At 52.0% G+C, this 27,791-nt stretch overlaps 10 protein-coding genes across 10 annotated transcripts; 4 read left to right on the top strand and 6 right to left on the bottom strand.

The window, feature by feature from the left end:
- Positions 1 to 1,272: 1,272 nt before the first annotated feature.
- M436DRAFT_60499 (uncharacterized protein) lies at positions 1,273 to 1,799 on the bottom strand (the record flags this gene model as incomplete). The annotated part of the gene is made up of 2 exons (XM_013575568.1): positions 1,273 to 1,511; positions 1,544 to 1,799. The coding sequence occupies 2 exons, from the start codon at positions 1,797 to 1,799 to the stop codon at positions 1,273 to 1,275; spliced, it is 495 nt and encodes a 164-aa protein (XP_013431022.1).
- A 469-nt stretch (positions 1,800 to 2,268) lies between these two features.
- On the top strand, positions 2,269 to 4,355 carry M436DRAFT_39145 (uncharacterized protein; the record flags this gene model as incomplete). Its single annotated transcript, XM_013575493.1, has 2 exons — positions 2,269 to 3,752; positions 3,812 to 4,355. 2 exons carry the CDS (start codon positions 2,269 to 2,271, stop codon positions 4,353 to 4,355), a joined length of 2,028 nt encoding a protein of 675 aa, XP_013430947.1.
- An 814-nt stretch (positions 4,356 to 5,169) lies between these two features.
- On the bottom strand, positions 5,170 to 5,931 carry M436DRAFT_60497 (uncharacterized protein; the record flags this gene model as incomplete). The annotated part of the gene is made up of 3 exons (XM_013575567.1): positions 5,170 to 5,409; positions 5,489 to 5,711; positions 5,771 to 5,931. The coding sequence occupies 3 exons, from the start codon at positions 5,929 to 5,931 to the stop codon at positions 5,170 to 5,172; spliced, it is 624 nt and encodes a 207-aa protein (XP_013431021.1).
- A 473-nt stretch (positions 5,932 to 6,404) lies between these two features.
- Positions 6,405 to 7,558, top strand: M436DRAFT_60496 (GroES-like protein; the record flags this gene model as incomplete). The annotated part of the gene is made up of 2 exons (XM_013575566.1): positions 6,405 to 6,603; positions 6,672 to 7,558. 2 exons carry the CDS (start codon positions 6,405 to 6,407, stop codon positions 7,556 to 7,558), a joined length of 1,086 nt encoding a protein of 361 aa, XP_013431020.1.
- Positions 7,559 to 8,126: 568 nt separating this feature from the next.
- On the top strand, positions 8,127 to 8,762 carry M436DRAFT_33689 (uncharacterized protein; the record flags this gene model as incomplete). Its single annotated transcript, XM_013575133.1, has 1 exon — positions 8,127 to 8,762. A coding segment is annotated over one exon (636 nt), but the record flags the coding sequence as incomplete, so codon positions are not given.
- A 580-nt stretch (positions 8,763 to 9,342) lies between these two features.
- Positions 9,343 to 11,625, bottom strand: M436DRAFT_78421 (acetyl-CoA synthetase-like protein; the record flags this gene model as incomplete). The annotated part of the gene is made up of 4 exons (XM_013575891.1): positions 9,343 to 9,445; positions 9,510 to 11,322; positions 11,375 to 11,408; positions 11,461 to 11,625. The coding sequence occupies 4 exons, from the start codon at positions 11,623 to 11,625 to the stop codon at positions 9,343 to 9,345; spliced, it is 2,115 nt and encodes a 704-aa protein (XP_013431345.1).
- Positions 11,626 to 12,481: 856 nt separating this feature from the next.
- On the bottom strand, positions 12,482 to 13,567 carry M436DRAFT_37747 (uncharacterized protein; the record flags this gene model as incomplete). The annotated part of the gene is made up of 1 exon (XM_013575238.1): positions 12,482 to 13,567. One exon carries the CDS (start codon positions 13,565 to 13,567, stop codon positions 12,482 to 12,484), a length of 1,086 nt encoding a protein of 361 aa, XP_013430692.1.
- Positions 13,568 to 14,614: 1,047 nt separating this feature from the next.
- On the bottom strand, positions 14,615 to 18,604 carry M436DRAFT_37887 (uncharacterized protein; the record flags this gene model as incomplete). The annotated part of the gene is made up of 2 exons (XM_013575261.1): positions 14,615 to 15,559; positions 15,614 to 18,604. 2 exons carry the CDS (start codon positions 18,602 to 18,604, stop codon positions 14,615 to 14,617), a joined length of 3,936 nt encoding a protein of 1,311 aa, XP_013430715.1.
- A 2,305-nt stretch (positions 18,605 to 20,909) lies between these two features.
- Positions 20,910 to 22,211, top strand: M436DRAFT_37295 (Annexin; the record flags this gene model as incomplete). The annotated part of the gene is made up of 1 exon (XM_013575151.1): positions 20,910 to 22,211. One exon carries the CDS (start codon positions 20,910 to 20,912, stop codon positions 22,209 to 22,211), a length of 1,302 nt encoding a protein of 433 aa, XP_013430605.1.
- A 682-nt stretch (positions 22,212 to 22,893) lies between these two features.
- M436DRAFT_38447 (beta and beta-prime subunits of DNA dependent RNA-polymerase) lies at positions 22,894 to 27,394 on the bottom strand (the record flags this gene model as incomplete). Its single annotated transcript, XM_013575360.1, has 2 exons — positions 22,894 to 23,913; positions 23,966 to 27,394. The coding sequence occupies 2 exons, from the start codon at positions 27,392 to 27,394 to the stop codon at positions 22,894 to 22,896; spliced, it is 4,449 nt and encodes a 1,482-aa protein (XP_013430814.1).
- Between the last annotated feature and the right edge of the window lie 397 nt (positions 27,395 to 27,791).

Here is a 27,791-nt window from a genome sequence, read left to right as displayed (position 1 = left end):
GTTGAACAAAGAATCCAGTTGCAACAAGAAAGATGTCGGGTCGAACATGACTTGCCGTAAGTGACTATCGAGACACGGCGTATCGAGTCATGGCCTACTGGACGGGCTAGAAATGACTTTGTACGCAAGACCTACAAGTATTGTCGGTTGTCGGGTCGCTGATTGCCTGATGTCCAAGTTGTCCTTTTACTCGGTATCCACCCACATCTTGCTCGTGAGCACACGACCAGTTTCCTTGTTCATGCTCGCTCGAAATCATCCTGACGAGCTAGTCTCTGTGTGTCAAGGTTGAAAAGCCCTGATTTTGATTGACTCACGATCGACACGAGGATATATGTTTCCGAATGAAAGCTATAGGGGTGGGGCACGTCATCTAGGGAAGGGAGTGACATTATTCGCTCTCGAAGTAGTGCTTCCAACTCTCTAAATATTCCCAGGTAATTCTCTCGGATCATAGACGACGATAAGCATCGAGCGTGTTCAATGATAACGGATCCGGTATCAAGGCTCGTGGCGTAAATGTAAGCATTTGTTGTGTCGTCGTTCCCTGATGATGGCGATATCGTATGCATGCAAGATGTTTCGCATGGTCTCCCGGATAGTTGATAACAGACCTTCCACGCAGCCAGGCTACTCCCTTCCCTGGAGTCAACGGAACAAGGCAGATCGTTGACCTCGTTAGGGACCATGACACTAGCAGAATCTAGACAAAGTCGGTCCCATTGTATAGCCGTCTGTCTGCCGAGGTCGATATGCTCAAACCACAAAGCAATCTCGACAAGCCTCGACCGCGTTACAAAAGGCAAGGAAAAAGCAAGCGCGGTGTTACTTACAGTCTTTGCATTGTTCGAAGGATCCTGGACTGAGAGCACCAACAAATTTGCAGGTGGGTCGACCAGAACAATGGCGCATGGAATCTCCCCGTGGAGCGCATAGACACAAGGTATATCAATATGACTGCCTACCGAATGTGTAATACCAAAACATACTACCTCGGTTCCAATTCAGCACCGGTCCGAGGGTGATGGATCGGTAGATGTTTGACCAGGTATTCGATGGTTACGAGAGTGAGACCCTGAGGGATTCGGTGGATTGATCGTTGAACTTAAGCACAGTTGCGTTCTCTCGAGGGGGCTGCGTCTTTGTTGAACATTAACCGGCTCCAGCCCGTGCGCGCATGTTTAGAACGAGTCGCCGAAGGTGACATTCCAGTGACATTCGCACCAAGCTTTCGGCGAGATGATGTCGATGCGCAGATTGGAGGTTTGACCATCAATCGAAATGCTTGTAATTACACCTCGAGATACGGAACTGGTACGGTGTAAGAACGAGCAGGTACTCGAGTAGCTTGCCGCATGGCACCGCACCAGGTTGCATACCGAGGTCGAAAAGTAGCAGCACTTTAGAAGATCTACGATGGCTGCAGCAAGTCGTCAGGCGCGCAAGACCGTACCGCGCCACATGGTCCGAAGGCTTGGATATGGTCACATCTGATGCATGAGACGGCAGAGCTGTAAAGTGCATAGAGGTCTTCGATGCACACAGGTAGTGGCAACTTGACGGGTCATTTCGGTATGAAAGTTGTTCATGGAGTCGATCCAGACAAAGCGGGCTAAACTCGCTTGCCGGAGATCTTTGAACTCCTGCACGGACGTCTCTCCAAACAGGGTCCCCGTCATTCGGATACCTCGTTCGGTGGAGTTAGATTTATCCTGGGGGACATTGTTACCCGCAAGAGCTGAATGCCAGTTGTGCATTGGGATGATTGTAGGAGAAAGGTTAGAGAATAGAGATATCATCGTGGCTATAAGGATTTATGAAATGGCCCAGGGTGAATCAAGGGTTCGTCTCGTAGTTACCAACAGGGCGTGGAAAAAGACTTTATGGGATGCCTTTTGGTTCGATTTGATTTATTCCGCATCCGCGCGCGCGAGCAACCACCGCCCCCACCAACTTAGCGCAGCCGTCTTTTGACCCACACGTCCTCTCAACGGGGACCTTTCTCAGGAAGACATCGCATTTAGCAAGAGCCATATTTTTGCACTCGGCGCCCTACTCGGTCTCAAGGCTTCATTCGCGTCACAACAAGCGAGCACTCTCGTACTACAATATCCAGTCGCGCCTTGCAAAAACTCGTAGGGGACCATCGAGCCACCTGCGGCAACCGCGCCGACATTCGTTCTTTCCCGTCACCATCCAACCTCTGGAATGAATCACACCGAGCAGGCGCAGCCATGGCAGCAGCCAAATCACATGGACCTGCGAGACATGCAAGACATTGACTTTGCCAGCTTCATCGACATTGGTGATATTGGCGACATTGGCAACCTTGATGTCGCCGACTTCCCCTCGCTCGACGGGCCTGACGCTCAAGGCCTGGCGTCGACTGGCCCACTACACGACTTTGGCACCGAGAGCTTCGGACTTCCTACCGCATTGGACGTGCAAACCTTCGCCCAGAATCAACAATGGCCACAGCAGCAAGTCCCGCAGGACATATATCGTGCGCCAAACATCGTTCCGCCGACGCCAAACAGTTACGAGTTGCAGGGCAATGCGCGCCACTACATGGCTCAGCACATGGACTCGGGAGCCGGCCCCTTCTACGACCAACATCACCGCTTGACAAAGGAAGACAACATGTCTTTCACCCCTCTGGTCTCACCAGCTGTCACCCCGAGACACTCGGCCTTCCAGCCCATCCCCGAGTACACCATCCCTGGTGCATATTTCAGCCCCCTCACGTCCCCGGCTCTGCATGCCCAACAACAGCAACAACAGAACCGCAGCTATGCCCATAGCCAGTACACCAATCCGACCACCGCTGACAACTCGGCCGCTGCCTCGCCCCTCGACCTCAACATGGACATCGACTCGTTGAAAGACACGACAGACGTTGCTCCTCGCAGAAGCAGAAGGAAGCCTCCAATGCCGCATTCGGCAGGTCCAACCGCCTGCGGCGTGCGACAATCACCCATTGTCAAGGCCCAGAGACGTCGCTCGGCTCACCTCTCGACCATCATTCCCCCACGCGAAGTCAACAACATACTGATCGAAGCCCAAAGCCAAAGCCGGGCTCAGGGTTCGCGTACGCCTTCAATCGAGTATATGCCGCCGTACCACGACGATGCGAGTGCAGAATCCATATCGCCCGAGGCCTTGCCCGATCTAGTCATGGGTCCTCCCCCTCTGCCTGCCTCGATTTACAACTCTCCAGCCTTGCAGCCTCAGATCCACTCCGCGCCTGCTTCAACTACAATTCACTCTCACCCGGGGTCGAGTGATCCTTGTCCCGCTACCCCTGCCTCGTTGATGTCTATCCGCAAGAGCCAGCAGCAAAATGCGGTGAATCGTTCTGTCGGGCCTCAACCTGGCTCTGGCCAGTTCCAAGTGCAATCGCAGGATCAGATAAACATGCTCGAAGACCTCGCTCTTCCTCCATCCGCCGCTGAGCCTGCCCGTCCAGCTTTGAGCAGAATCGTCACAACGACATCAGGGGAAACCACTCCTCGTTTGGCTCCAGCTATTAAGGGCACACCAAGGCTGGCCCCGTCAAATTCCACTGCAGCAAGTCCTATAATAGGTGCTACCAATTCGCCTGCCTTAGGTCCAGCAGGGAGAAAACTTGACCAAAAACGATCGCAGCCTGCGAAAAAGCGTGGCAGTGTCAGCACAACGTCTGTGCTCGTCAGTCCGGCTATCCGTCCGAAAATCAGTCCTAGCATCAAGCCGTTGCTTCCCGAAGGAGGTACGTTTGGCTGCAAAACATTCTGGAACCCATACAACTACTGACTAGACATATAGGTCTTAGCGAAACTCAGCAAGCGCTCCTTCTCGCCTCAAAGTCAAACTACACACATTTACTCGAGGGAACTCGTCTCCCCGGCGTTTCGTATCCAGAGTCTTTGTCTATGGGCTTGACATCGAAACGTACCTCACACAAGATTGCCGAGCAAGGTCGACGCAACAGGATCAACGAAGCCATCAAAGAGATGCAAACACTACTTCCCAAAACAAAGGGCAAGGGTAGAGCTGAGGAAATTGCTGAGGAAGAGGAAGAAGCCAACAGTAAGGATGGCAAGGGTAACACCGCAGAGGGTAGAAGCGCAAACTCAAAAGCTGCCACGGTGGAAAGCGCCATTGACTACATCAAACTACTACAACAAGAGAGGACCCTGGCTTTCGAGATGCTCCAGAAGAAAGACGAGGAAATGGCCGCCTTGAGAAAGCAGCTGCAGGCTGCCGACATCACCACAAGCGCGAGCGACTCGGCAAATGATTCACTTGTTGCGAGCAGCGGCGAGGAGAACGACGCCGAACCCGAGAAGATGGAAGGCGTTATGGCTACGCCATAAGCACATTCTATCAGTCATTTGCTCGTTCATCTTTCACGACTGGGCTTCCTGCTTAACAAATCGGCAAAGACTAACGAGGACAGAGGAGGTAGCACATTGGTTTCTGTTCTTCATCCTGCTCTCCCCTTCTTGCACTTGTCTTTTTTAATCTTGCTACCCCTCTGGTTTCCTCTTCTTTTGTTGATTCTCCACGCACATCATGGGTGGCTGGCCCTCTCTATCTGGGGAGGTTGAGGCTTGCTTTCGGCTCTCTGTTTCTCGTTTTCTCTTGTTATGAACTTCTTGTCTTAGATATCCGGCACTGTAGAAGCCTCCTGCTTGGTCTTGGTCCACGCCATGTTATTATTATACCTCAAACAACTGAAAAAAAATCAAAATTCACACAAAGCTTTGTTGTCCATTGTCTTGATGCGACTTATGTGAAACTACTGTGTAGTCCAAGCTGAAGGAAGGAAGGTGGTTCCATACCTGTCATGAGAGCATGCTGCCGAAAATTGAGGCGTCAAGGCTCTGCTATGCCAACCTCAATAGCTTTGTAGCTTCCGCCCTTTCATTGCTTATCTATTCATAGATGACGACAGCCCTAGCACCGAGTTGAGGCAAAAGAGACGCAAAACGTACAGCAGCAGGGATTCCCACGTGGTCACCCACCGTAGTACTAATCTGCCGTTCAACTGCTTATGTATGGCAGAGCGGACGGGATGCCCAGTTTTCAGCTGACTGTGGCCGTACGTGCTTGAGATCTCGATTTATATCAATATAAGCCTGCTTAAAATAGACTAGATGCTTAACCATAATCCCAACCTATATCCTCTCATACACTTGCAGGTTGAGGATCACCAGGCTTAGCTTTGTAGCTGATTCTACCCGCAGGCAAGAAGAAGAGCGCGATCAAAGCCCCTCCACGCACCTCTGGATAGTGATGAGTGCCCGGTCCTGGCGATGTCCAACCTGCACCTTGCCAACCCTGCATACCCTTGAGTTCTGCAGTCTTGTCGATTTGCACCACACAGTTGATCTCTCCGTAAGGATGAGAGTGATATTGACCCGAGTACTGTTTTGTTATGTGTTAGCAAAACGCCTCAAAGAGGAAGAGTTAGGCTCATTGGCAGGGACAGAGATGTAAGATATACCTCTTCTTCACTCTCCATATACACGGTTGTGATGGAAAAGAACCTGTTCTCAGCACTCGGCAGCAAAATCTTGGAACGCCTGTACTTTGCACCATCGAGTTCGAAGTTAGCGACCCAGCCTTCTTTGAGGCCTTGACGTGTCGAATTGCATAGGTCTTCATAGATTGGGTTTCCTGGCCCGTAGTTTTTGTTGAGGTAGGCTTCTAGTTGGTGGCCTGGTGTACTATACAAGCCGTGAGTGTTGCAGCGATGGGAGAGAGGCAGAGGGAAAGAGAGATGTACAGGTCTTCGACTTGGGAGAAGAAGTCGCGGCAGCGCGATACGAGGTGCTGGGCTGTTGGGTGGGCGGTCAGGTCTACTTCGGTTGGAGGGACGTCGTTGGTTGATGATGGTGGTGCGGTTGCGGTTAGAGGTATGGAGGAGTTCATTACTGCTGCCGCCATTGTTGCTGGATTCCTAGAGTGAAAACGTGAGGGATATCAAACAGATGCAGAGATTCTGATTGTTAGAAGACTAGAAAAGAGCGCTCTTATCACGCGAGGTATACTGGAGTTTTGGTATAGTAATCACAAAACACAAAAGGTCAGCCACCGTAAAGCAAGACCCCGCTCCGGATACTTCGGTATCACCTGTCTAGGCAATTGCATCAAAGAACTGGTTGGGCATCGATGTAACGGGCATGGAGCTGTGGAACACATGACGAGATGGTCAACTCAAAAGTCAAGCATGCTCGCTCGATTGACGCGTGGTGGTTGTGCTGCCGTAACGTTAGGCAGGAGCAAGCTGACTCTCATGACCACATTCGAGAGATAAACAGCAGGTCTTGCTACCGCACTTCCTCATTCTATCTCGCACCTATTTGTACATTGAACACGTTGTTCACTGATACTCAGTATTGGCAGTCGGCCTAAATACGATGCCTACGATGAAAGAAGCCCATATTGACGCTGACACAAATGTCACGCTCCACGACGTGCCAATACCTGAACTGACGGATCCACATCATATTCTCATCAAAGTCGTCGTAGCAGGATGCAATCCGAAAGATTGGAAGATGCCTGCGGGCATGCTTGTCACGATCGGTTCATGTCCGAACAGCGGCGATGATGTAGCAGGTGCATACCATCCTTACATTTTCGGAAACCCATCCCTACAATGCTTTACTAACACTTTGGTCATCAAGGCATCGTCTCTGCTGTTGGCTCCAGCGTCTATGACTTTCGACCCGGTGACCGTGTAGCTGCACTACATCAACTTGGAGCTCCGCATGGAACTTACGCTGAATATGCTCTCGTCTGGGATCATACGACATTCCATATTGGAGATCGCCCGTTCGAAGAGGCTGCTGCGATACCAATGGCATATTACATGGCAACCATCGGACTATTCGGAATGTTGAGGTTGCCGATGATGTGGCAGCGATCTCGGGATGAGAAGGAAGTAATGCCACTGGTGATATATGGTGCCTCCGGAGCAGTGGGCTCCGCTGCAGTCCAACTGGCTGTCAACGCAGATTATCATCCTCTGATATGTATTGCGGGAGCTTCGGGAGACTCGGTAGTGAAGCCGCTCATGGACAGCAGCAAAGGTGATGTGGTTCTCGACTACAGAGAGGGACCCGAGAAGCTTGTCGAGAAGATGAAAGCAGCACTCGGCAAGCATGAATTACACCACGTTTTTGACTGCGTGAGCGAACATGGCTCATCAGCAAACATATGCCAAGTACTTCAAGCAGGAGGCCATATCAGTCTGGTCCTGCCATCAGGAGTCAAAGACGTGCCATCTGGATTCGAGATCAGCACGACAATGGCTGGCAACCTTTGGGCTGGGTTCAACAAGAGCGATAAGCACGGCGCGATGGCTCTAGCTGGAGGAGCAGATTTTGGATACTGCCACTCCAAGTTGCTTGGCCGTTGGCTCAGCGAGGGTAAATTGCGTGTTCACAGTCCGGAAGCGGTTGATGGTGGTTTGCTCGGCGGCGTGGAGACGGCGCTCAAGAATCTGAGGCAGGGGAAGAATCATGGGGTAAAATATGTCGTGCGCGTGAGCGACACGCCTGGATTGAAGTGAGGTGGCTTCGGCGCAAACACGATCATGCAATATTCAAATTGACCAGCTTGATATCCTGTATACTCCTTGTTATGATCGCGTTTGTTGCAATAGTGTGTAGGAACAGGTCGAAGCAAGAGAAAGTCCGGAGAGCGTTGCTCGTGTTTGTCACTTCAGTATTAAACCCAACCATGATGGCATTTCAGGCCAACCTTTCGATAATCAAGACGGTGCAGTCTGTATAGCCTACATGAGTATTTGCCACGCTTGTATTTCCACATGACACTTGAATTGACAAGTAAGAAGCATCGGGGTTGCCGATCAAGAAAGATGGGCATTTTCGGACAGGGTAATGTACACACCAATGCTCGAAGATACATAAGAGTTATGCTTGATTATGCATATAGAGCTGAGGTAACCTAGCGCGTCACTCGAGGAAGGAACAGCCATTGTCATCTCCCTGTTCATTCAATAAACCTCCACCAAACCATCCAATCGCGTCTTTTTACCTCTATTTCATCACCGGAATCACTCAGAACCAATTGACATATCTCAAATCACGTCGAGGAAGCGACAAAACAGCGACACGATGAGCGAATACACCAAGATGAAGAACGCCGAGCTGGAGGCACTGCTCAAAGAGCGCAACCTCCCTCACACGGGCAAAAAGGCCGACCTGATCAAGCGACTCCAAGAAAGCGATGCGCCCGCAGCAAAGACCGAAGACGAGATCGACTGGGACGACGAGCCCTCCGCAGCAGCAGCAGCAGCCTCCAAAGCAACCACAGAAGCCGCCGCCGTCGCAATCGCCGCCGGCGGTCAAGGACAACCTCCAAACCCCCAAGCCGTGCCTAACCAGCAAGCCGACATCGATCCCTCGCAGACGGACGACCTCACAGTGATCAAGCCCGCCGAGGACGACGCGTCAACAGCTGCACCCACCACCACCGAGACCGCCGCAGACGCCAGCGCACCCACGGAAGCTCAACCGGAAGAACCGGCCAAGCCTGCCGTCGACTTCACCTCTGGACTCGCCAAGACGACTCTGGACCAAGAGATTGAAAAGCGCAAGGCGCGCGCAAAGAAGTTTGGCTTGAATGAGGACGAGGACGAAGCATTGAAGGCTCTGGAACGCGCAAAGCGCTTCGGCAACACCGAGATGCCCGGCAAGCTCAACGAAGCCCTCCCCGAGCGTCGCGAGCGCAAGAGAGGCGCCCCTGCCGATGGAGAGCAGCAAGGCGCAAGCAAGAAGCGCGAAGGTACCGAGAACAAGCGCGAGAACAACGACAACAACAGGCGCGGTGGTCGCAGGGACGGTGGTAGAAGAGGAGGTGCACAAACTCAGGCAAAGTCATCTGCCCCTGCTGCATCTGCACCTGCAAAGAGAGAGAAGCCGCAAATCAGCGAGGCAGACCGGGCAAAGGCCGAGGCTCGCAAGGCAAGATTCGCATCCACATCATCATAGGAGGAAACAGCGCTCTATAGTTACGGTACTTGGTTTTGAGTGTGCTTGATTATTGCAACACTTGGATTCGAAAAGCACGGCGTCTAGCACTGTCGCGAGGAATCATCATGGTTCGGATACCTTTCTTGCCCCTCCAAAAGCCACTTCATACAGATGTAGGATAGCGTTCGAATGAAAAACACGAGATTCAACAAACGAATAATGACGAAGCCTTTCTCAGACTCGACAATGATAGAAGGACGGGAATCGTTAAAATAGGATTGTAGAAACTTGACATGTGCACGAAGCACGTTCTATGCTAGATGCATGGAAAAGATCGCAATCGCAGTTCTAGTCTCGTCTACAGCTTGGCTCTAGCACTGCTCTGTGCCTCGGCCTCGGTGTACATCTCATCAAGAAGAGCGCGGTACTTCTTTGCCGTTTGGGGTCTCTTGAGCTTGAGTCTAGTCGCTTCTGTCAGCAGCTGCTTGAATCGTAGCATTCCTCTCAACACACAGAAAAACTTACGTGGGGGTGAGAAGTTCGTTGTCGACGGTAAAAGGCTCGACCATCAGTCGCACATTGCGCACCATCTCGAAGCGGTTGAACTTGTTCTTCTTGCCAATCTTGTCAAGCTCCTTGAGAACAGCATGGCGTACCTTGACGTCCTGAGCTGCTGCCTCCAAAGCCTTGATGTCGGTTGCGCCCAGCTGCTTACCCAGCACTTTGCTCGCGAAGGCGGTAAATGTGTCAGGCTGGATGCCGAAGATGGCGACCAGGAATGCCCTGTCGCTGTCTCCATGCACGTATGCTTGCGAGAACCAGGTTGTGTTGCCGAGGTAGACGTTCTCGATGCGCTCGGGTGAGATGTACTCGCCCTGAGCGAGCTTGAGAACGTTCTTTCTGCGGTCGATGATCTTGAAGCGACCGAGCTCGTCTACGGAGCAGATGTCTCCAGTGCGGAACCATCCATCGGGGAGCAGCGTCTTTTCTGTCTCCTCGGGGTTCTTGAGGTACTCTCTGAACACAGTGGGTCCACGAACCAAGAGCTCGCCACGAGGATATGGCTTGTCAGTTGCAAAGTACTCCATGTCTGGCACGTCCATGAGACACAACTCGGTTGTAGGCATGACTGCACCGCAGTTGCCGGCTGTCATGTCACCTTCGACCTGAGCGCAAGCAATGGCGTATGTCTCAGTCAAGCCATAACCTTGAAGGAAGCTGTTGCCAAACACTACACGCATGAACTGCTGAAGAGATGGGTCGATAGGGGCCGAGCCTGACACCATAGCTCTGACACGATCCAGACCGAGCTGCGCTGTGACCTTTCTGCCCCAGATACGGTCGTAGAAGGCGTGCTTGTTTGTAGCCTGCTTGGGGTCGGGATTGCTCAGAGTTGCCAACTTTGTCGACACAACGTGTCTTGAAAGAGCTCCTTTGACGCCAGATGCCTCCAGAGTGGCTGTCTTAATGGCACCACCGAAGCGGTTGTACAGACGGGGTACACTGATCAAGCTGGTGGGACGGAGAAGCTTGAAATCTTCGACGAGTTCCAGGATGTTGCCGTGGAAGTATCCGATAGCACTGCCAGCCCAGAGGGCAGAGCCCTCGGTCACGCGCTCGTAGATATGAGCCAGAGGTAGGTAAGAACACATGACATCGTTGTCCTTCATGTCGACCAGAGTCATGGAGGCCGAAGCTGCGGCAACAGCGTTCGCCTGTGTCAGAACCACACCCTTGGGAGGACCAGTGGTACCGGATGTGTAGTTGATAGTGACGATGTCCTCTGGCTGGGGAACGTTGTAGGGACGAGGGTTGGCCTCGCCCATTGCCTCTACATCGCGAATGTGAATGACCTGAATGCCAGCCTCGGAAGCCAGAGCGTTGAGAAGATCGGCCTTTGAGTTTCCTGGCAGCTCAGTGCCCGAGGTGAGGGGATCGAGCGAGACGATGATTTTGAGGGTGGGGCAGCGAGAAGCAAGCTTGAGCAGGGTTGGGATATGGTTCAGGGAGGCTGCGACGGCGGCCAGCTGTGAGTGGTTGATGATGTACTCGGTAGTGTCGGGTCCCAGAGTATCGTAGAGAGAGACAGTGTACAGAGCTTGAGACATGCAACCCAAATCGACAATCTGCCACTCGGGACGGTTTTGGCACCACAGACCGACACCATGTTGTCTACCAGTGATTCCATACTTCTGGTGGAGGTGGACCATGCCGATACCAAAATTCTTTCTTCGTTCTTGGATCTGGCCGTAAGTTTCCCAAACATAGGGCCCGAAGGTCTTTGTGATTGCGTCGTAAGGACGGTATCCGAGACATCTCGCGCTGGGAATGCGGTTGGCTGAAGCGTCGAGTCAGATGGCGTATGAGCGAAGTGTCTGTATATAGCTTACCTGTACGTTCGAAGAAGTCATGCGCGGACGTGATCTGGCCACTCTTGTAAGTACACGTCCCATGACAAGCTTCGTAGAATGCATACCTGAGGGTCCAAGGTGTGAAGCAGACCGTCCTTGAATCTCCAGTGTCTGTAGATCTTACTACGTCCCGACTCCTCGTTTCCTTCAAGGGCAACACTGTAAGGTGCGCCTGGTGGGGGAGGGGCCCTGATCTCGTTTGCTCTTGCGAGAGCTGTGATTGTCGCCATATTGTCGGTTGGGGATTATCGGTATCAGAGGAGGGCTGCAAGGGTTGTAGTGGCAATGGTGTGAAGGACGAAGCTCTTGTTCGTTCTGTAAGAAGTGGGTCAGCTGCTGACCATATAGACTGGACGAGGAAGGACGGCGCGAGGCCCCTTCGGCGACTCGGAAAACAAGTCGAGTAAGCACATACATGACAAGAGGCACTCAGACGTGGACGCGACAGTGAGATTGACAGGCTGGAAGGAAGGTGAAAAGGGAACAGCAAAGGCTATCTGTGGCTTACTTGCATCCAAGTACGAGCCATCAAGACCCGAGGTGTTCAATGTCATCGTTTAATAGATTGTCCCTCTCCCAGTCACATGGAACCGAGGCATCCCGCCTCTTGGCTGCGTCACCTAACTCGGACACAGAGGCCATGACCTTTAGCCTCTTCGATGCTCTCTGTCAAGCTCATTCCGATCTTGTTTTGACTCGTGACTCATCTCAAGGAGATAGCCTTGTCGAATCTCACTTGCTTCTTCAGCAAACACATACAGTGCATGAAGAAGCAACTCTGATGGTCATCCTTTCTTGCCGAACCCTTAGCTCTCCACAGTGGCTGAGTCGCGCATGCCGAGCCGAGGGCGGAGAGAAACCTCAAGGCTCACGATCCGCATTCGGGAGCCTCATCTCCGATACAGAACCTTCTCCCTTCATAGGCCTTGGAGCCTCGTTGTCGAGGCCTTTCCGACATACAGAAGTGCACAAAGATGGTTTTCAAAATCGAGGACTATATCCCCTCAGATTATGTACAGTAACCAAAAAACGCCATGGGGCTCCCCTGCCATGCTATACCTCTATCCCAATGTCCAGTCATCGTGTCTAGAATCCATCTCCCTCTTTCCAATCTCGACCCGCCTCTGAAGCTCGATTTCGAGGATCCCGTCCTCTCTCCCACGCCTTGACCCTCCGTCCTCCAAGATCCCAACGCAACCTCTCAATCTCATCGTGAATCCATTCTTTGCGTCCTGGCTCTGGAATCACTAGATTGTCCGTCTCTTCGGGTATCCGGCCATCAGATTCGGCTTCCATGATCAGAGCCTCATTCTTGCGAATCTCATGTGCCTCGTTCTCGTGGTCTCTGAGGATGTAGCGCAAATCAATGAATTCGTCATACTTTTCCGGGCCTCCGAAGCAATAGCCGTAACCATCGCAGTAACAAATGTTCATAGCTGGGCAATCCACTGCCACACCGCCGAAGATGACGATCCATATTTGCTCGAATACTCGGCCTGATAGACTGTCCGAGAGTGGTGTCTTCAACAGCCAATCCCGGTAGTAAATGTATTTGGACAGAGGGACAGCCTGTATACGCTCTCTACTGAGTGCGAATTGGGCACAACAGGGCTGCGACAGTGTAGGTGGAATGGGGTCCAGAGGGAATATCTCGCTCCAAGCTTCGGCAATAACCATCTCTTCCTGTCTCTGAGCATTGGCGACGAGTGCTCCAGGATGAATACCGCTAATTTCTGCAGGACAGCCAGGAGACCAGTGACAGCGGAGGTTTACGTAGCCGTGTCGGATGACATGATTAGGGTTGAGATTTCTAACCATCTGCGCCGAGTCAAGATCCATGATGTCGTTGTTGTGCCAGGCAAAGCGATGCGCGTGCATGAAGATGCTGACATCGGAGAGATTGTTGTAGTTGTCAATGATATACGAAAGATAGACCATAGCCTCGTGACCTTTGTTCTTTGGAGGATGTAGTTCCGCAGTCTTGTCGTCTACCACGTAGATGGCAGTCCGTAGCGGTCCGATGGGAGCTAGCATGTCCGCCAACTCTGTATCCACCCAAAGTGTGTTCTCCTCTTTCTTGCGCCCTATCACTAGGGTCTTTGTGTATTCGGCATTGGGGTCTTTCGGCGTACCAGCAACGAAGGCGGGATTCGGGTTTGCGAATGTGTGCATGTTCTTGGACTCATGTTGCTCAAGAAGGACGTCTTCAGGCTCTATCTCTTCGTCCTCACCGAATCCCATCACCTTCGGGACATGTCGCAAAGATGTGGTGAGGTGAGTCGTGTGGAAGACTATGAAGAAGAAGAATACCAGGAAAATAGCAAAGAGAGAAGGCGACAGACGGCGTTGAGTGATCATGATATAGGTGTAAGGCTGACGAGCCGGTGGCTCGAGTATGCGACAGTCGTAGATGGGAGATGCAGATTGCGTGGCAAGCCGAGAGAAGGGTGTACTCAGATCATAGCGAGCAAGAGCGCATAGAGGATGACGCTAAACAAGAAACAAACATGTACAAGTATATACAAGAAGGAAATGGAGAGTGAGAGAGGTGAAGAAGTACAAGGGGGGCTCACGACAATCGATCTTCCTCTGACGAAGCCTGCGCCCGCCGAGCCCTGAGGAACATCATGATATGCGCAACTCGATGATGATCCTCCTTGTTTCGACCAACCACTTGGATATGGTCAAACAAACCCATGCTCTCACTCGGCGCCGCGTGTTCAACGACTACCTGTTTCGACTAGTTCGACTGAGGTCTTGCGTTTCGTCCACAATTTTTTCCATGGTTGGACCCTGAAGCACCGTCGTCACACGCGTTCATGCAGCGATCCACCATGCGACCGGAATTGTGGGGTACCATGCTTCTCGTGCCTCGTTGCTTCTCGTGGAAAAGACAACCTTCAATCTTGACGTGGCACTCACAAGCTCATGGAACCAAAAGTCTAGTGCGAGAGAAGACGAACTGACACAGGTGGAAATCATCAGTTGGTCGAATAGTAGACAGTCTTCAATAAGCAACGCCTCGCTCCGGTATATGCAGCAGCCAGTACGTGAATGGAGGTATCTTGCAAGTAGAAACATTGGGACGGCTAGAGGGGAAACATCCAACCAGAGACAGAAAACATTAGATCAGACAACCGTCGCCGCCAGTATTCATCCGCCATCATGAAACATAGATAGGAAATAAGAAGTCAAGGCGATGAAGACAGGAGTTCCACTCTACTCCTTCTGCTCGTTGTTCAACACCATCTCCACAACAATCTGCGTCTTCTCGAGTGCAGGATGTTGCATGACGATCTTGATGGTACGGCTAGCAGCACCATACCCAACGACACCATTGACGATGCCAGTATTGGTACTACCGCCACTGAGTGTGCCACCACCACCGTCGTCGAGACATTTGATATCTTTGCCAGCGATAATCTGCTTCAGACGCCCGTTTTGCGCATTGCGCACTTCGACAAACTCGTTGTCGAAGAGGACGAGATAAGGCCCATACAGTGCAGCGCTCTTTGCGTTAGCAACAAAGTTCATAACGACCGAACGACTGATCTCGCCATGCTTGTTAACATAGACTGCGCAGTGGTTGTAACAGAGCAGGAATTCTTGGTCGGTCAGGCGAAGCATGCCAAGTGTCTCCTGTTTCTCGACATGGCGTAGAATGTTGCCAACCTCTGGAGCTTTCCAATCTGGCACACTCCAGGGTTGCTTCTTATCTAGAGTGAGTACTTCGAAGCCCTTGTCTGAGCTTATAGCCAGACTGCTGTGGAAGAGGTTCATGCCGTGGCATTCAGTGCCGATATAGAAGTCGTCGTAATCGCGGAAGAATTCGGTGTTTCCTCGTTTGAAAATACCGCGTTTCTTTTCGGTCGACTTTTGGTAGATGGGCTCCAAGACCTTGAACGTCGATGAAATGCCATCCCTCTTCTTGTAGAAGACCAGGGTTCGATCCTTCATGCGTCCGACGGCGAAGAAACCTACATCTCTACTACCGGAGAGTCTTTGCGGCGCCTTACGCGACGAAGATGTCTCGGCCGCGCCAGTGGATAGAGGCTGACAAACTACGTCGAGATGGTGTGCGTAAAGAACTTTGTCGGCTAAGAGCAAGAACAAGTTGAACTCCTCGAGCACCGCAACCTGCGTGACCTTGGTGCCTGCGATTGCCTATCGCTCAAGTCAGTATGCTTTCTGAGGGCGTTGTGCAAATACATCACTTACGCGGAACCAACCCCTAGGGTTGTCCATCTCGCAACAGTAGACACCGAAGTCTGTACCCACTGCAACCATATGTTTTGTACCAGGATAAGAAGTTGTAAAGCTAGTAGCACAGTTGACTCTTGCTCTGCAGATCGGAGCTGGGCGACCACTAGCCTTGAATCTGTTCTCTACTTCCTTGACAGCACGATCCAAGGGCGTGCTTTTAATTATGACTGGCTTCCCAACCATGCTAACACCGTATTGATCCTTGGTATTTGCGTTCGAATCGTAGTAGAAGGCAGAATCGGCGATCACTCTGAGACGGAATGGTTCGGCATTCTGCGCAAATAGAGCAGCAGCGTGTTTGGTTTTGGCTTCAATGATCTTGTTGTACCATTCGCTTCTACTGCCTGCTGAAGCAGCAAACAGCGTGTATGGCTCCTTACCTCCCAGATGCTTGATGCGGAATGGATACAGAACTTTTTCCGAATCCTTGTTGTTGTCGAGCACTGTGGTACTAGAAAGTTTCGAAGGTGCAGATGCAACGCTGTTCAGACTTGTCATTGACGAGCCAGTATTAACGGTAGCCAGAGTGGGGTGATTCGATTGAGCGGTTGTAATACGAGCCAGCTTATTCAAGTCTGGACTGGATGGCAGTGGCCTCGACGGTAAAGGTGTAACGGCGGTGATTCCTTTGACATATGAGGAACGGACCACCACATCCTCGTTGATGTTCTCCAATACCAGTAGATCCATAGGAATGGGCAGTCTTGAGACGTCGTATCTCTCTACCTTGTTAGGCGCGCCTTTTTGTGGTACTGAGAGGATCTTGGCGAGAATGAGATAATGATCAAATAGGAGAGCATGACATTCTACCCAGGTAAAGCGGTTGTTGCCCATTCTCTGTAGATCACCTTGGTAGATCAGTTCTCGTCCAATCGACGTCAAATTGAGCTCAACCTCGGACGCCATTCCAGGCCTTAACAAAAGCTTTTGACTGAGATCAGAGAGGTCAACCTTTCTTTGCTGGTCAGCAACGCGGGAATCGCACTCCAAAGTGACGGCCCGGATCTCCTCGATAGCAGTAGCAAGATTAGTCTTCTCCTCACAATCATGCTGCATATTCTTGTGGACCGTTTGCAAGAGCAAACCGTAACGTTGCAATCTTGTGATGGGAGCTTTGAGGTAGTTGTCCCAACCAAGTTTGTTAGATAGCTTGTTCACTCGCGCGGCTTCCACAAAGTTGCGGAAGCTGATGTTCTTCTCGAGCTCTTGCCGCATCAATGAGTTTGCGCTGGGGAAGCCAGTGGCATATTCGATATAAGCAGTTTTGGCTTTGCGAATCCACTGTCTGAAGATGTCACTGAATCCCTTGACCCATGGACCTTGTTCTTGTTGTCGGTACTTGAGTTGTGGTAACAGATGCTCGACGTTTGCTTTCTTGACCAAGTCAAGCTTGCTGAAAACATCTCGCAAGAATCTCTCCTGACGGTTGGGGCTGATGATCGTAGGATTGGCAGTGGCCAGAGGATCGCGGTATAATCGGATCATCACATCAAGGTCCCCCATAAAGCCCTCTTCGGTCTGCACAATCTCATGTAGGATGTTTTGTAACTCAATTTCTTTCCTGTCGTGACCCTCAACATCCTCTTTCTTGAGCTTGTAGAAGGTTGCCCAGTCTTCAGAAGCTCGGGTTGACACAGTCTGGAGGTTGACCTTCTTCAATGTACGTTGACAGTGATGGGAATAACAACGACCTTGGAACAGGTGGTTATGAACAGTATGTGAGTAGCACCCATTCAGCGTCAATTGGAAGATGACACCGTTCATATGCCCTGGGCTGAGCCTAACCCATTCTTCGACTGGGATGAGGGTCTGTGAGGCATACATGTTCTCAACAACACGATTGCTCAGGACTTCGGCATCTGCGATGTTCATGGTAGGGACTTTGTTGGTGAAGAGTGAGACCAGGGCTTCTTTGACCATCGACTCCTTTAACTCGGTCATTTTCTCAGGATCTGCAACGAGTAACAGCCATTGGAGGATCGAGCTCAGTGCCCAAGGTTCTTCACACTTTTTGAAATCGGATCCGCCAAGCTTCGAGGGATTGAAACGCTTTGTAGGCAGACTAGGTAGATCAAGAGCGACCGTACTTGCGGCAGGCGTATTGTCGAAAGTGTTGTAGATGGAAGCCCGATAACCTTGCTTGAGTCTGCGCTCCTCCGCATCTGTTTTTGATCTTGCAGGCTGAAGCACTTGAGGGGTTTGACTGTGAGTGAGAAGCGATGCAGATCGAGGAAAGGTACCAGCGCCAGTGTCTATCGTAGATGGGGTATAACCGTCAGGAGTCATGCGATACTGAGCATGAGAAAGAGAGTTTGAGCGCTGATGGAGCAAACTTGTGTTGAGACGAGGAACCCCGTTGTCGGACACGATTGGTGGAGGAGGCAAAGGTCTATCGTGGCTGTGTGTTGAAGGACCAGGATGGAAGAACATGTCCGGAGGCTCGCCAGGTTGTAGCATATTGTCTGTAAGGCTATACTCGTCGCCCTCGTCAAAACTTTGTCTACGATTGAGGGCGTCAGGATCGGTCAACCCTCCAGTATCACCAGCGTCAACACGAGCGACCGGTGGTCCACGAGAGTGGAGGCTCATAGCATGGTCGTATATGCTATCCGGGTTGCTTGAGCCGATGGATCGCCGCATCGAGTTCGAAGCAGATAACGAGTTGGAACCATTAGCTTCCGGGCCTGCAGCCAAGGTACTCGGATCACCGCCATAGGACATATGGGCATCGTAACCCCCGCTCAGCGTGCTCATATCCATGGGAATATCAGTCTCGTCAGCTTCGTTAGAGAGATTCGCCAACGAAGAGCCGTAATACCCGAAAAGAGCACTGCCTCGATTTGCGTCTGCTTCCTGGGCTTCAGCCATGCGCATCGCCTCCAGTCCAGCGAGGGCCTCGACGTCGCTTTCGTCGCTGTACTCGTTGATGATACTTGCGATAGCCATACTGTCTCGAGAAGGCTGAGCGGTAGGTGTTGTATTGCTTCTGGGCGAGAAGAGAGGTTGCGGACGATCTGAAGATTGCATTTGCGGGCCTTGTCTCCGGGCGCTTGAAGCGGCACCAGCGTTGAGCACGGCACTCTCAACTTGGTTGAAGAGATCTTCCTGGGCTTCCTGCTCGGTTGCGTAGGAATCACGGAAGCCGGGTTGGTGGAAATAATCACGCTCGACATCTGGTTCTGGCGGCCCTGGAAGAGGGCGATTCTGTGGATGGCGCAATGTGTCACTCCTCTGAGGAGCATGAGCGCTGGCATGAGCTGGTGGCGGCGGTGGAGGGCCAGAAGGAGAAGGAAGGTAGCTGGGAGAGAATTGCGGGGAGACAGTAGAATTGTATGAGCCATATCCAGAATGTACAGGTGGAGTTGGGAGGTTTAATTCATCGGGAGTTGAAGCGTAGGGAACATTTCCATATGGAGCAGGCTGTGAACCGTTTGGAGGCGACCAGACATGCGAAGGGGGCGGAGGTGGAGGAGGGTAGTAGGCCGAATTGCCTCGTGAATAGTCGGGATATGTGTAGGTTTGGCCCGGTTCGGGCATAGGAATGGGCTCTGAGAAGCGATGCTGGGTCTGGTGGTAGCTCGCCGAGTGCGGCGGGGACGTAGCGGAGGGAGCGTAAGAATACGGGGCGCGCGGCGATTGTGGTGGAGGCTGCGGCGGGTAGGCCTGAGGGTTGTAGCCAACATTTGCGTAAGCCTGGGGGTTGTATCCGGCGTGGGTAGGTTGCGGCTGAGCGTGGTCACTCTGGGCATAGTAAGACTGCGACGGATGGACATAGTCGGCGTAGGAGGGCTGTTGAACGGGGCCGCCAGGAGTAGGGTAGGATCCGTAGCCGGTCAACTCGGGGGTCGAGTACGAAGATTGGAGAGCCCGCTGGTGGGCGTCGAGTGTGCCGTTGGTCGGGGCATAGTGTTGGGCTTGCTGCTGACCATGCGACTGGCGTCGATTCGGGCGATTATACGACATGGTGCCTCATTTGAACAACTGGAGTATGCGCCTTTAGTCCATCGAACCTGCCACTGCCAGTTTGTTTGCGACCAGCACTGAGCTCTCTCCCCTCTTGCTCTCTTTAGCCCGCTGACTGTGACTGCAACCTGCACGCGAATCGTTTGCCGGCTCCGAGTTCCCGCTATTGGCACTGTCTTGGAGATACCGGAAAGAATTGATGTGGAGATCAGCGATTCATGGGAGAAGATAGCGAGCACAAGACGAGACACAAGACGAAACGAGCAATGGGTTAATCAAATGCCAAATGCATGAGCGGTCTGTGCTCGCCAAGTCATCATCTCACCTTCCCAAGAAACACTTCCGCTCCCTCCTAAACTCTTACTGTCTGCATGTTGTCACTGCTGATCGCCGTGCCGGACTTTGATCCAAGTCCGTCGCCTCTTTGCCATATCGTGTAAGCTCATATTTTGCGCAGCGATACCTCAGGCAGTCCATCACAGCTCATCGCGCAGCCGTTAGATGGAATGGTTTCGGCAGCAGTACCCCACACCATCCTCGACTACCTTCAAACCCGACTGCTTGTCACGCCTTTGGCCATGCCGAGCTTGTGTCATGCTCCATGGCCAAATCGCTTGTCTTGTCGCACTCTATCTGTCAGTCAGCCGTCTGGCTGTATACTGTTGCAGGCACGTCGAGTATCAGATATGAGAGCAAGCCACAACCGTTCAGCTTGGATCCAGGCTTCAACTGCGAGGGCATCGGAAGTTTAACCCCGCTAATTGTACCCTAGTGGCTTGCCATGTGCTCGAGTTGCAGATGCATACGATCTTTCCTAGCCATATGCTGCTCGCCGATGATCTCAAAGCAGCGCATCGTCTCTGCTCTAGATTGCAATCTCTACACCAGCAACTGATGGCGTATAATCGAGTGTGAAAAGAATCATCGTCCGAGGATCGCTACATGACTGATGTGGTTAGATCGCTCGGCTGTGCAGCGTGGCTGATGAGAACCGGATGCGCGGTACTGACGCGCTCCAACCAAATCGCTTTCGGCTTCCAAAGGCAACACAGGTGAGTCCATAAGCCTCTCTCGCGCGAACCGTTCGTTCATGGCAAACGATCCAACTGTCGGCGGAGCAGCGGCGCAGTCATTCCCATGAGCGCATATTCTTATGGGTCACCCGATCCTTCCGGCACAAGTTTGCCTTGGCAATTGGCGCGGATGACATAAAGGAAGCTGCAGCCCGCTGTCAAGACAGCCACACACTTCCTCCCACCTACGTGCCCGAGGCCCTCAAATATCAATCATGAGTTACGGTTATCCCCAGCAAGGCTACGGCCAGCAGTATCCCCCTCAAGGACAGCCTCCATTCCAACAACAGCAACCTTACCAACAACAGCAAGGCTATGGCGCCCCTCCTGGTCCTCCTCCCGGCCACTCACCATACCCGCAGCAGCACGGTGGGTATGGTGCACCCCCTGGCCCTCCTCCAGGCCACCATCCATCACAATCATTCGGCGCTCCTCCTCCAGGACCCCCGCCAGGACAATATGGCGCTCCTCAGTTTGGTGCCCCGCCAGGGCCACCTCCCGGTCAATACGGTCAGCCACAGGCGCAATACGGTAGCGGTCCTCCCGCTCCACCCTCGATGGGCTACGTTCCTGGTCAAGTAGCCCCAATGGACATGTCTCGTCAAGCCGATGATTTGCGCAAAGCCATGAAGGGCTTCGGAACCGACGAGAAGGCACTCATCGCGATACTCGCACCTATGGACCCCCTCCAGGCTGCTGGTGTACGTCAAGCGTTCGCGCAGCGTCATCGTCGCGACCTGATTAAGGACATTGAATCCGAGACATCAGGCTACTTCCGCGATGGCCTCGTGGCCATGGTACGCGGGCCGCTCGAGCAAGACGTTGTGAACGCAAACAAGGCCATCAAAGGGTTCGGCACCAAGGAGTCTATCCTCAACGACGTGCTATTAGGGCGCAGCAACGCCGACTTGAATGCTATCAAAGCACACTACCACCACGTCTACCACAAATCTCTTGAGTCTGACGTCAAGGGTGACCTATCTATGAAGACCGAGCGTCTCTTCGACATGGTTCTAGCAGCACGCCGCAACGAAGAGTCGTCTCCTGTCATCCCTCAGCAAATCGAAGCTGATGTCAGCGAACTCTATCGTGCCACCGAGGGCAGCAAGATCGGTTGTGATCAAGTTGCTGTCTGTGCGGTCCTCACCCAGCGTAGCGATGGTCAGCTCCGTGCCATCTCCCAAGCGTACCGACAAAAGTACCACCGCGAGCTCGCAGAGGTTTTGAAGAAGAACTTCAGTGGCCACATGGAAGATGCGCTGTTGTACATTCTATTCAATGCTGAGGATCGCGCCAAGCACGACGCTCAACTTCTCGAGGCTGCCATGGCAGGCATGGGTACGAAAGATGACCTTCTCGTAAACAGGATTGTCAGAATTCACTGGGACAAACACCGCATGTCGCAAGCTCGAGGCGCCTACAGACACTTCTTCCAGCGTGACTTGGCCGATCGCATACGTGGAGAAACAAGAGGCGATTACGAGAAGTTAATGGTAGCAATTGTGCAAAGCGCCTAGTTATCCTTACTCAACTGACTTTTACAGTTGCTATTTGATTCTTGATTACTTTAATGGCGGCTTTAGATTCAGGTATTAGGGACCGGTGTCTCACGACTAACGAATTGGCGGTGCAGTGACAACTCTGCCTTCCCTCGAACTATCAGTGTATTTTCTAACCAAACAAATTCCTACTATCATCTCGCCTGTTTATGCAGACATCACCATGGCCATCATTCATGCGTGTTCAAGATCAAGGCGTTCGTGACAAGCCTTGACTAGTCTGTATGGTAGTACTTACTCTGACAAATAACTCGTGACCAACAGCCTGACAATCTCCAACGACATGTGTTGGTTGGCAGCGAATGTAACAAGACGCGTGGTCCATCGACCCAGAACATTGCAACAACCCCGGTTCTTTGATTCGTTCACGTTATAGGTAGCACAAAGATCATGGCAAGATATGAGGTATTTCGGCCAACTTTCATATTGCTGCACACATGGCTTGTGGAAGAGTCCAACAAGCCGAATGACTCCAGAAGGCTGCACCATGATCGATGTCGGAAACCTGTTGATCAAGAAGAAAGGTAACAAATGCTTTTTTCTCGTGCGGGTATACTAAACTATTCATCAGAGAAGAAGAAAAACGCCCTTCGCAATGCTCAAACGCCATGATTTTGTCCATATCCCTCTTTGCCATCATTTACGCAGCAGCAGCAGCAACCGTCTTGGGCAATCCAGCAAACGCACTCTCAAACGCCGACTTCTTTCTTCCACACTCAGCTTCCGTAATACCGAGTTTGCGCACCACTTTCATAGCACCAGTACCAATACTCATGCTCTGACCCATAATGATGCACTCGGAAACACCTTCGATGCGATCCCTCTTCATGCCCACCGCAGCGTTAAACAGATGATCAGGCGTCTTTTCGAAGGAAGCCAACTGCAACACCGAGTCACGCATTTTGGCAAGACCGAAGCGGGTGATGCCCAACACGTCGCCTTTGTAGGTCATGACATCTGCGAGCAGTTGCATGTGACGGGGATCAATGTCCATACCGCCCATGACTGAGCTGATTTCTGCAATGATGGTGCTGCGGGCGGCTTCGATGCCGAGTACGTCTTTGGCTTCCATGACGTTGTTGGAGCGAGTCTTTACACCGTCCACGCCTTCGGTTGTCATACAGGCTTTCAGGCCATAACCTTCTACAAGAACTGAAACAGGTTCGCGGCCGGTGGCGTCGGGTTTGTCATCTTTCTTGACGATGGCACGCGCGCAGTCGGGGTAGCCCTTAACGACTACGTTGGGAAGGATACGCTTCAAGTCTTGGATGATGTCGAAAATTTCGAGGGGCTTGCGCGTCTTGTTAAGTGCTGCTTTGCCTCGGGGTTCGGGCACGTATTGGACGTTGACGCGGATGTGGGTTTTGCCGACTGGTGCGACTTGTACGCCTAGTGCTTTTACGGCCTTGCTTTTGGCAATGGCCAAGGTGATGTCTTGGGTTGTGAGACGGAGACCAAGCTTCATCACAGTGTCCCAGTTGATGCGCATGTTGACGTAAGAGCCGGTGACTGACCAGACGTCTTCGATGTATGCAATGATATCGCGGAGATATGTCTTTTCGATCATGGCTTTGGCGACGCGAGCGGCGACAGTTTCGTACTTCGAGTCGAGTGTACACGAGATGACAGGAGTCGAGATTTGGCGGGAAGCGTTGATAATCTTGACCGAATGTTAGTATAATCCATCCAAGCAATCGTTCAGTATAACTTACTTCCTTGATACGGGGAACACCCTGAGTAATACTCATACCGGCGACACCAGCAAAATGGAAAGTCTTGAGAGTCATCTGTGTACCAGGCTCACCAATGGATTGAGCACCAGTAGCTCCGACAGCATGACCTGGCTGAACCTTGGAACGCTCATACTTGGTTAGACAAAGCATGAGGAACTCGTTGATGGCAGCAGTCGAGATTTTGAGCACACCATCAGCAATCGTTCTCTGGCTACAATCGTCTGCCACAACAACGTCGATGTCGCCAGAATCTGTGACACCGGACTCCATGCCGATCTTCGTGCGGATGGCAGCCAGCTTGTCACATTTGATCTGGATGTAGTTCTGGACAGTATCGAGGAAGTCACGGGCACTCTCTAGCTGATCAACGCCGTGGTCGCTCTTGTCGTTGTAGCCGAGTTTCTCGCCGGTCAGCGAGATACGCTCAAGCTTAGCTCTTTCGGGATCGAGAGTGGCCATTGTGATTTGCATAATCTCGGCTGGTCTCAGACCACGATCGTTGAGATCCCATGTAGTCGTGACAGCGTGTGTGAAACTGCGGTCGAAATGTACAGGCTTTGCACTTCCCTCCATATCGACAGGATCAAGCTTGTCGTCTCCGTATTGGAACTGGACGATACCCGATGACGAGTTACGGACTGTGTTGTCGTATTGCGCCGACAAGTCTTCAAGCGACTTCATCAGACGACGAGACATGTAACCGGTTTCGGCAGTCTTGACAGCAGTATCGACCAGACCTTCACGACCAGACATGGCGTGGAAAATGAACTCTGTAGGGTTCAGGCCCGAGAAGAAACTGTTACCGACGAAACCTTTGGCGGGAGCATCTCTGCTACCCTTGGCGAAATGAGGCAGAGTACGGTCCTGGAAGCCTTCCAAAACACGCTTACCTCCAATAATCTGCTGACCTACAGCGGCAACCATTTGAGAGACGTTAATGTTCGAACCCTTGGATCCGCACTTAGCCATGACCAAGGGAGAGTTGCGACGACTGAGCTCCGCAAAACAAGCATCACCAGCTTCTTGACGGACTTTCGAAAGAATGCCAGAGATCTGGTTCTCCATGGTCATCTCTTCGTCACAACCAGGGTCACGCTCCAGTTCTCCTTTGTTGTAGAGGTCAATAAGCTCATAACATTTGGCCTCTGCGGTTCTGATCAGGTTCATCTTCTTGGCCGTCAGTGCATCACTGGGGTACACATCACTGATGCCGAGCGAAAACCCTTGGTTAGTGAGCCAACGTGCGGACAATCTAGCGAGACGGTTCATGGCATGAACAGCATAGTCAGGGCCAAAGTCACGCGTGATGACATAGAAGACCGAATCTTTCTTTCCATCACCGACGGTTGCCTTGTCCATGTAACCACACATGACTTCTGAGTTGCGAATGACCAGGTAAGCGTCGTCTTCGTTCATATCAGGCGCCACGCCCTTAGGAGGAGCCTTGTATTGTTTGCACTTCGCTTCCAGATTGACCAGAACGTTGATCTTCTTGTTTGGTCGCATCAGCACGTTCCAGATCTGCTTGCCAGTCCACAGACGTTGCGGCTTCCAGACGGTGGGTGGCGGCAGCTCAATGGACAGCTTTTCTCCAGTCTCGGGGTCTTGGATCACATCATCGTGGAACATGTAGCCAATGATTTGACTGAATGTCTTGCGGTCGAAGAAGTTGTCCTTGATTGAGGAAAGGTAGGCTCCGGTAATGAAATCCTGGATGGCAGCAATGATGGGAGTACCGTTCTTTGGTGTACACAAGTTGTTCTTGACACCCATCAAGTTGATGGCTTCGGTACGTGCTTCTTCGGTCTGCGGAACGTGCAAGTTCATCTCATCTCCATCGAAATCGGCGTTGTAAGGATTGCAGACACACTCGTTGAGACGGAAAGTTCTCCAAGGTCTGACCTTGACCTTGTGACTGAGAATACTGAGCTTGTGAAGCGAAGGCTGACGGTTGAATAGCACGATATCACCATCCTCCAAGTGTCGTTCAACGACATCGCCAATCTCCAATTTTTCTGCTATCATGTCCAATTTTCCAATGCGTTCGAGGACTTCCAGGACCTTTCGTTGGCCATCTTTCTTGACAACAAAGTTGGCACCGGGGTGCTTCTTCTTTCCTCGGAGGACACAAGCGCGGAGTTTCTCGATGTTGTACCTGGTAACACGCTCGGGGTAGGTCATGTTGGTAGCGACCTTGGAGGGGACGGCGACCTCTTCGATACTAAGGTTTGGGTCGGGAGAAATGACGGTACGGCCGGAAAAGTCGACACGCTTGCCTGAAAGGTTACCTCTGAAACGACCTTGTTTACCCTTGAGACGCTGACAGAAACCGCGAAGGGCTTTACCATAGGCGGAATCGCGACCAAGACCTGGAAGATTGCCGTCGATGTACATGGCAATCTGAACTTGCAGGAACTCCCACATATCGACAATCTTCATGACTGGCTGTCCAGACTTGAGACCGGCAGAGAGCAGAGTGTTGATTTGAATTATGTCTCCGAGCTTGTTTGTGATGTCGTCTTCTGTACTTGCGGCTTCCTGAGCGACCGATGGGCGGATGGCGACTGGAGGGGCGGGGAGATATTGCCAGATGAAAGCCTCCGGGCGGCCTCTGCTCGGATCCATTCCCAGCAATTCGACGTCGGTGGTGGAGATTCTCTGGAACAAGTTCAAGGCTCGAAGGGGGTTCATGTCGTCGACGGCGCGTTTGGCGTGCTTCTCAAGATCCGGAACGCCTTTCTTTGCCTCGTCAAACGACTTCTCAAAGGCGACCATTGAGGCAGGCTTGACCTTTGACTTTGCGTTGGAGGCGAGATAGGTCTGCCACTTGACGTGGATGAGCTTGATAGGGTGTCCTGCAACCTTCTTGACGGTGCCGTTGATGGAGCCGCAATAGAAACATGTCTTTGTCTTTTTGGCCTCGTCGACAATCTTCTTGCAGATGGCTTCCTTGCGCAAAGTGTCCAGCTCTGGTCGACGGATCTGGCGCAAGTACTTTCGGCGAGTGTTTTCATCGAGCAGGATGCGCGAGCAGTCTTTACAGATGGTGTTGAGAATTTCCATAATCTTCTTGAAGTAACCCCAGTGGTATGCGGGCAGGGCGAGGCGGACGTGACCAAAGTGACCATTGCAGTTCTTGAGATCTTCCTTGCACTGCTCACACTGTCCAGTCTTTGACGATGTTCCGAGGCGACCGTCGAGGGGACCATGTGCAGTGAGGGTTCGCTTGCCGCCGGGGCCAGTACCAAGGTCGTATACATTGCGATCGGAGACTTCGACGACGGATTGCTTGACCATGTCCTGGTTAGACAGGACGCCGAATTCCAGTTCCGAAATGCGCTTGGGAGGGCGGTCGATGACCTGCTCCTTAGGAGGGAGCTCATCCTCGGGTTGATCTTGATTCTCCATGATGGCAGCAGGTGTCGACTACTTCCATGCAGACCAGGCAGGCGCAAGTCTGACAGGCCGCGCAAAATCACAAGTCAAGCCGCTAAGGATTTGTTCCAGAGTCGGCCACTTCAAGAACCCGAGCTTTGGTGGGGGTTAACTCCGTGTAAATTCCGATCCTTATCACCTTCATAATGCACTACGAGTAACTCGTTCAAGGATTTAAATACTGGTTGTTCTCACATCGTGTCATCTGATTACAATCGTATATCTTGTACATGATAGGCCGTCAGATATTGCCGGGCAGTGGAAGAGGCTAGAGTCTCTGATGCGAGGGGTCGAGGTCCGCAAAGCTTCTGCCTTAGCACCCTAGTGGTCATGAATTCCTCCAGCATGTTGAACTCTGTCTGCTGCAACT

This window comes from Aureobasidium namibiae (assembly GCF_000721765.1).
Source record: "Aureobasidium namibiae CBS 147.97 unplaced genomic scaffold scaffold_2, whole genome shotgun sequence".
In the NCBI taxonomy this organism is placed as follows: Eukaryota; Fungi; Ascomycota; class Dothideomycetes; order Dothideales; family Saccotheciaceae; genus Aureobasidium; species Aureobasidium namibiae.
Note: the sequence above shows the minus strand (reverse complement) of the source record. Positions and strands in the feature narration are given on the sequence as shown.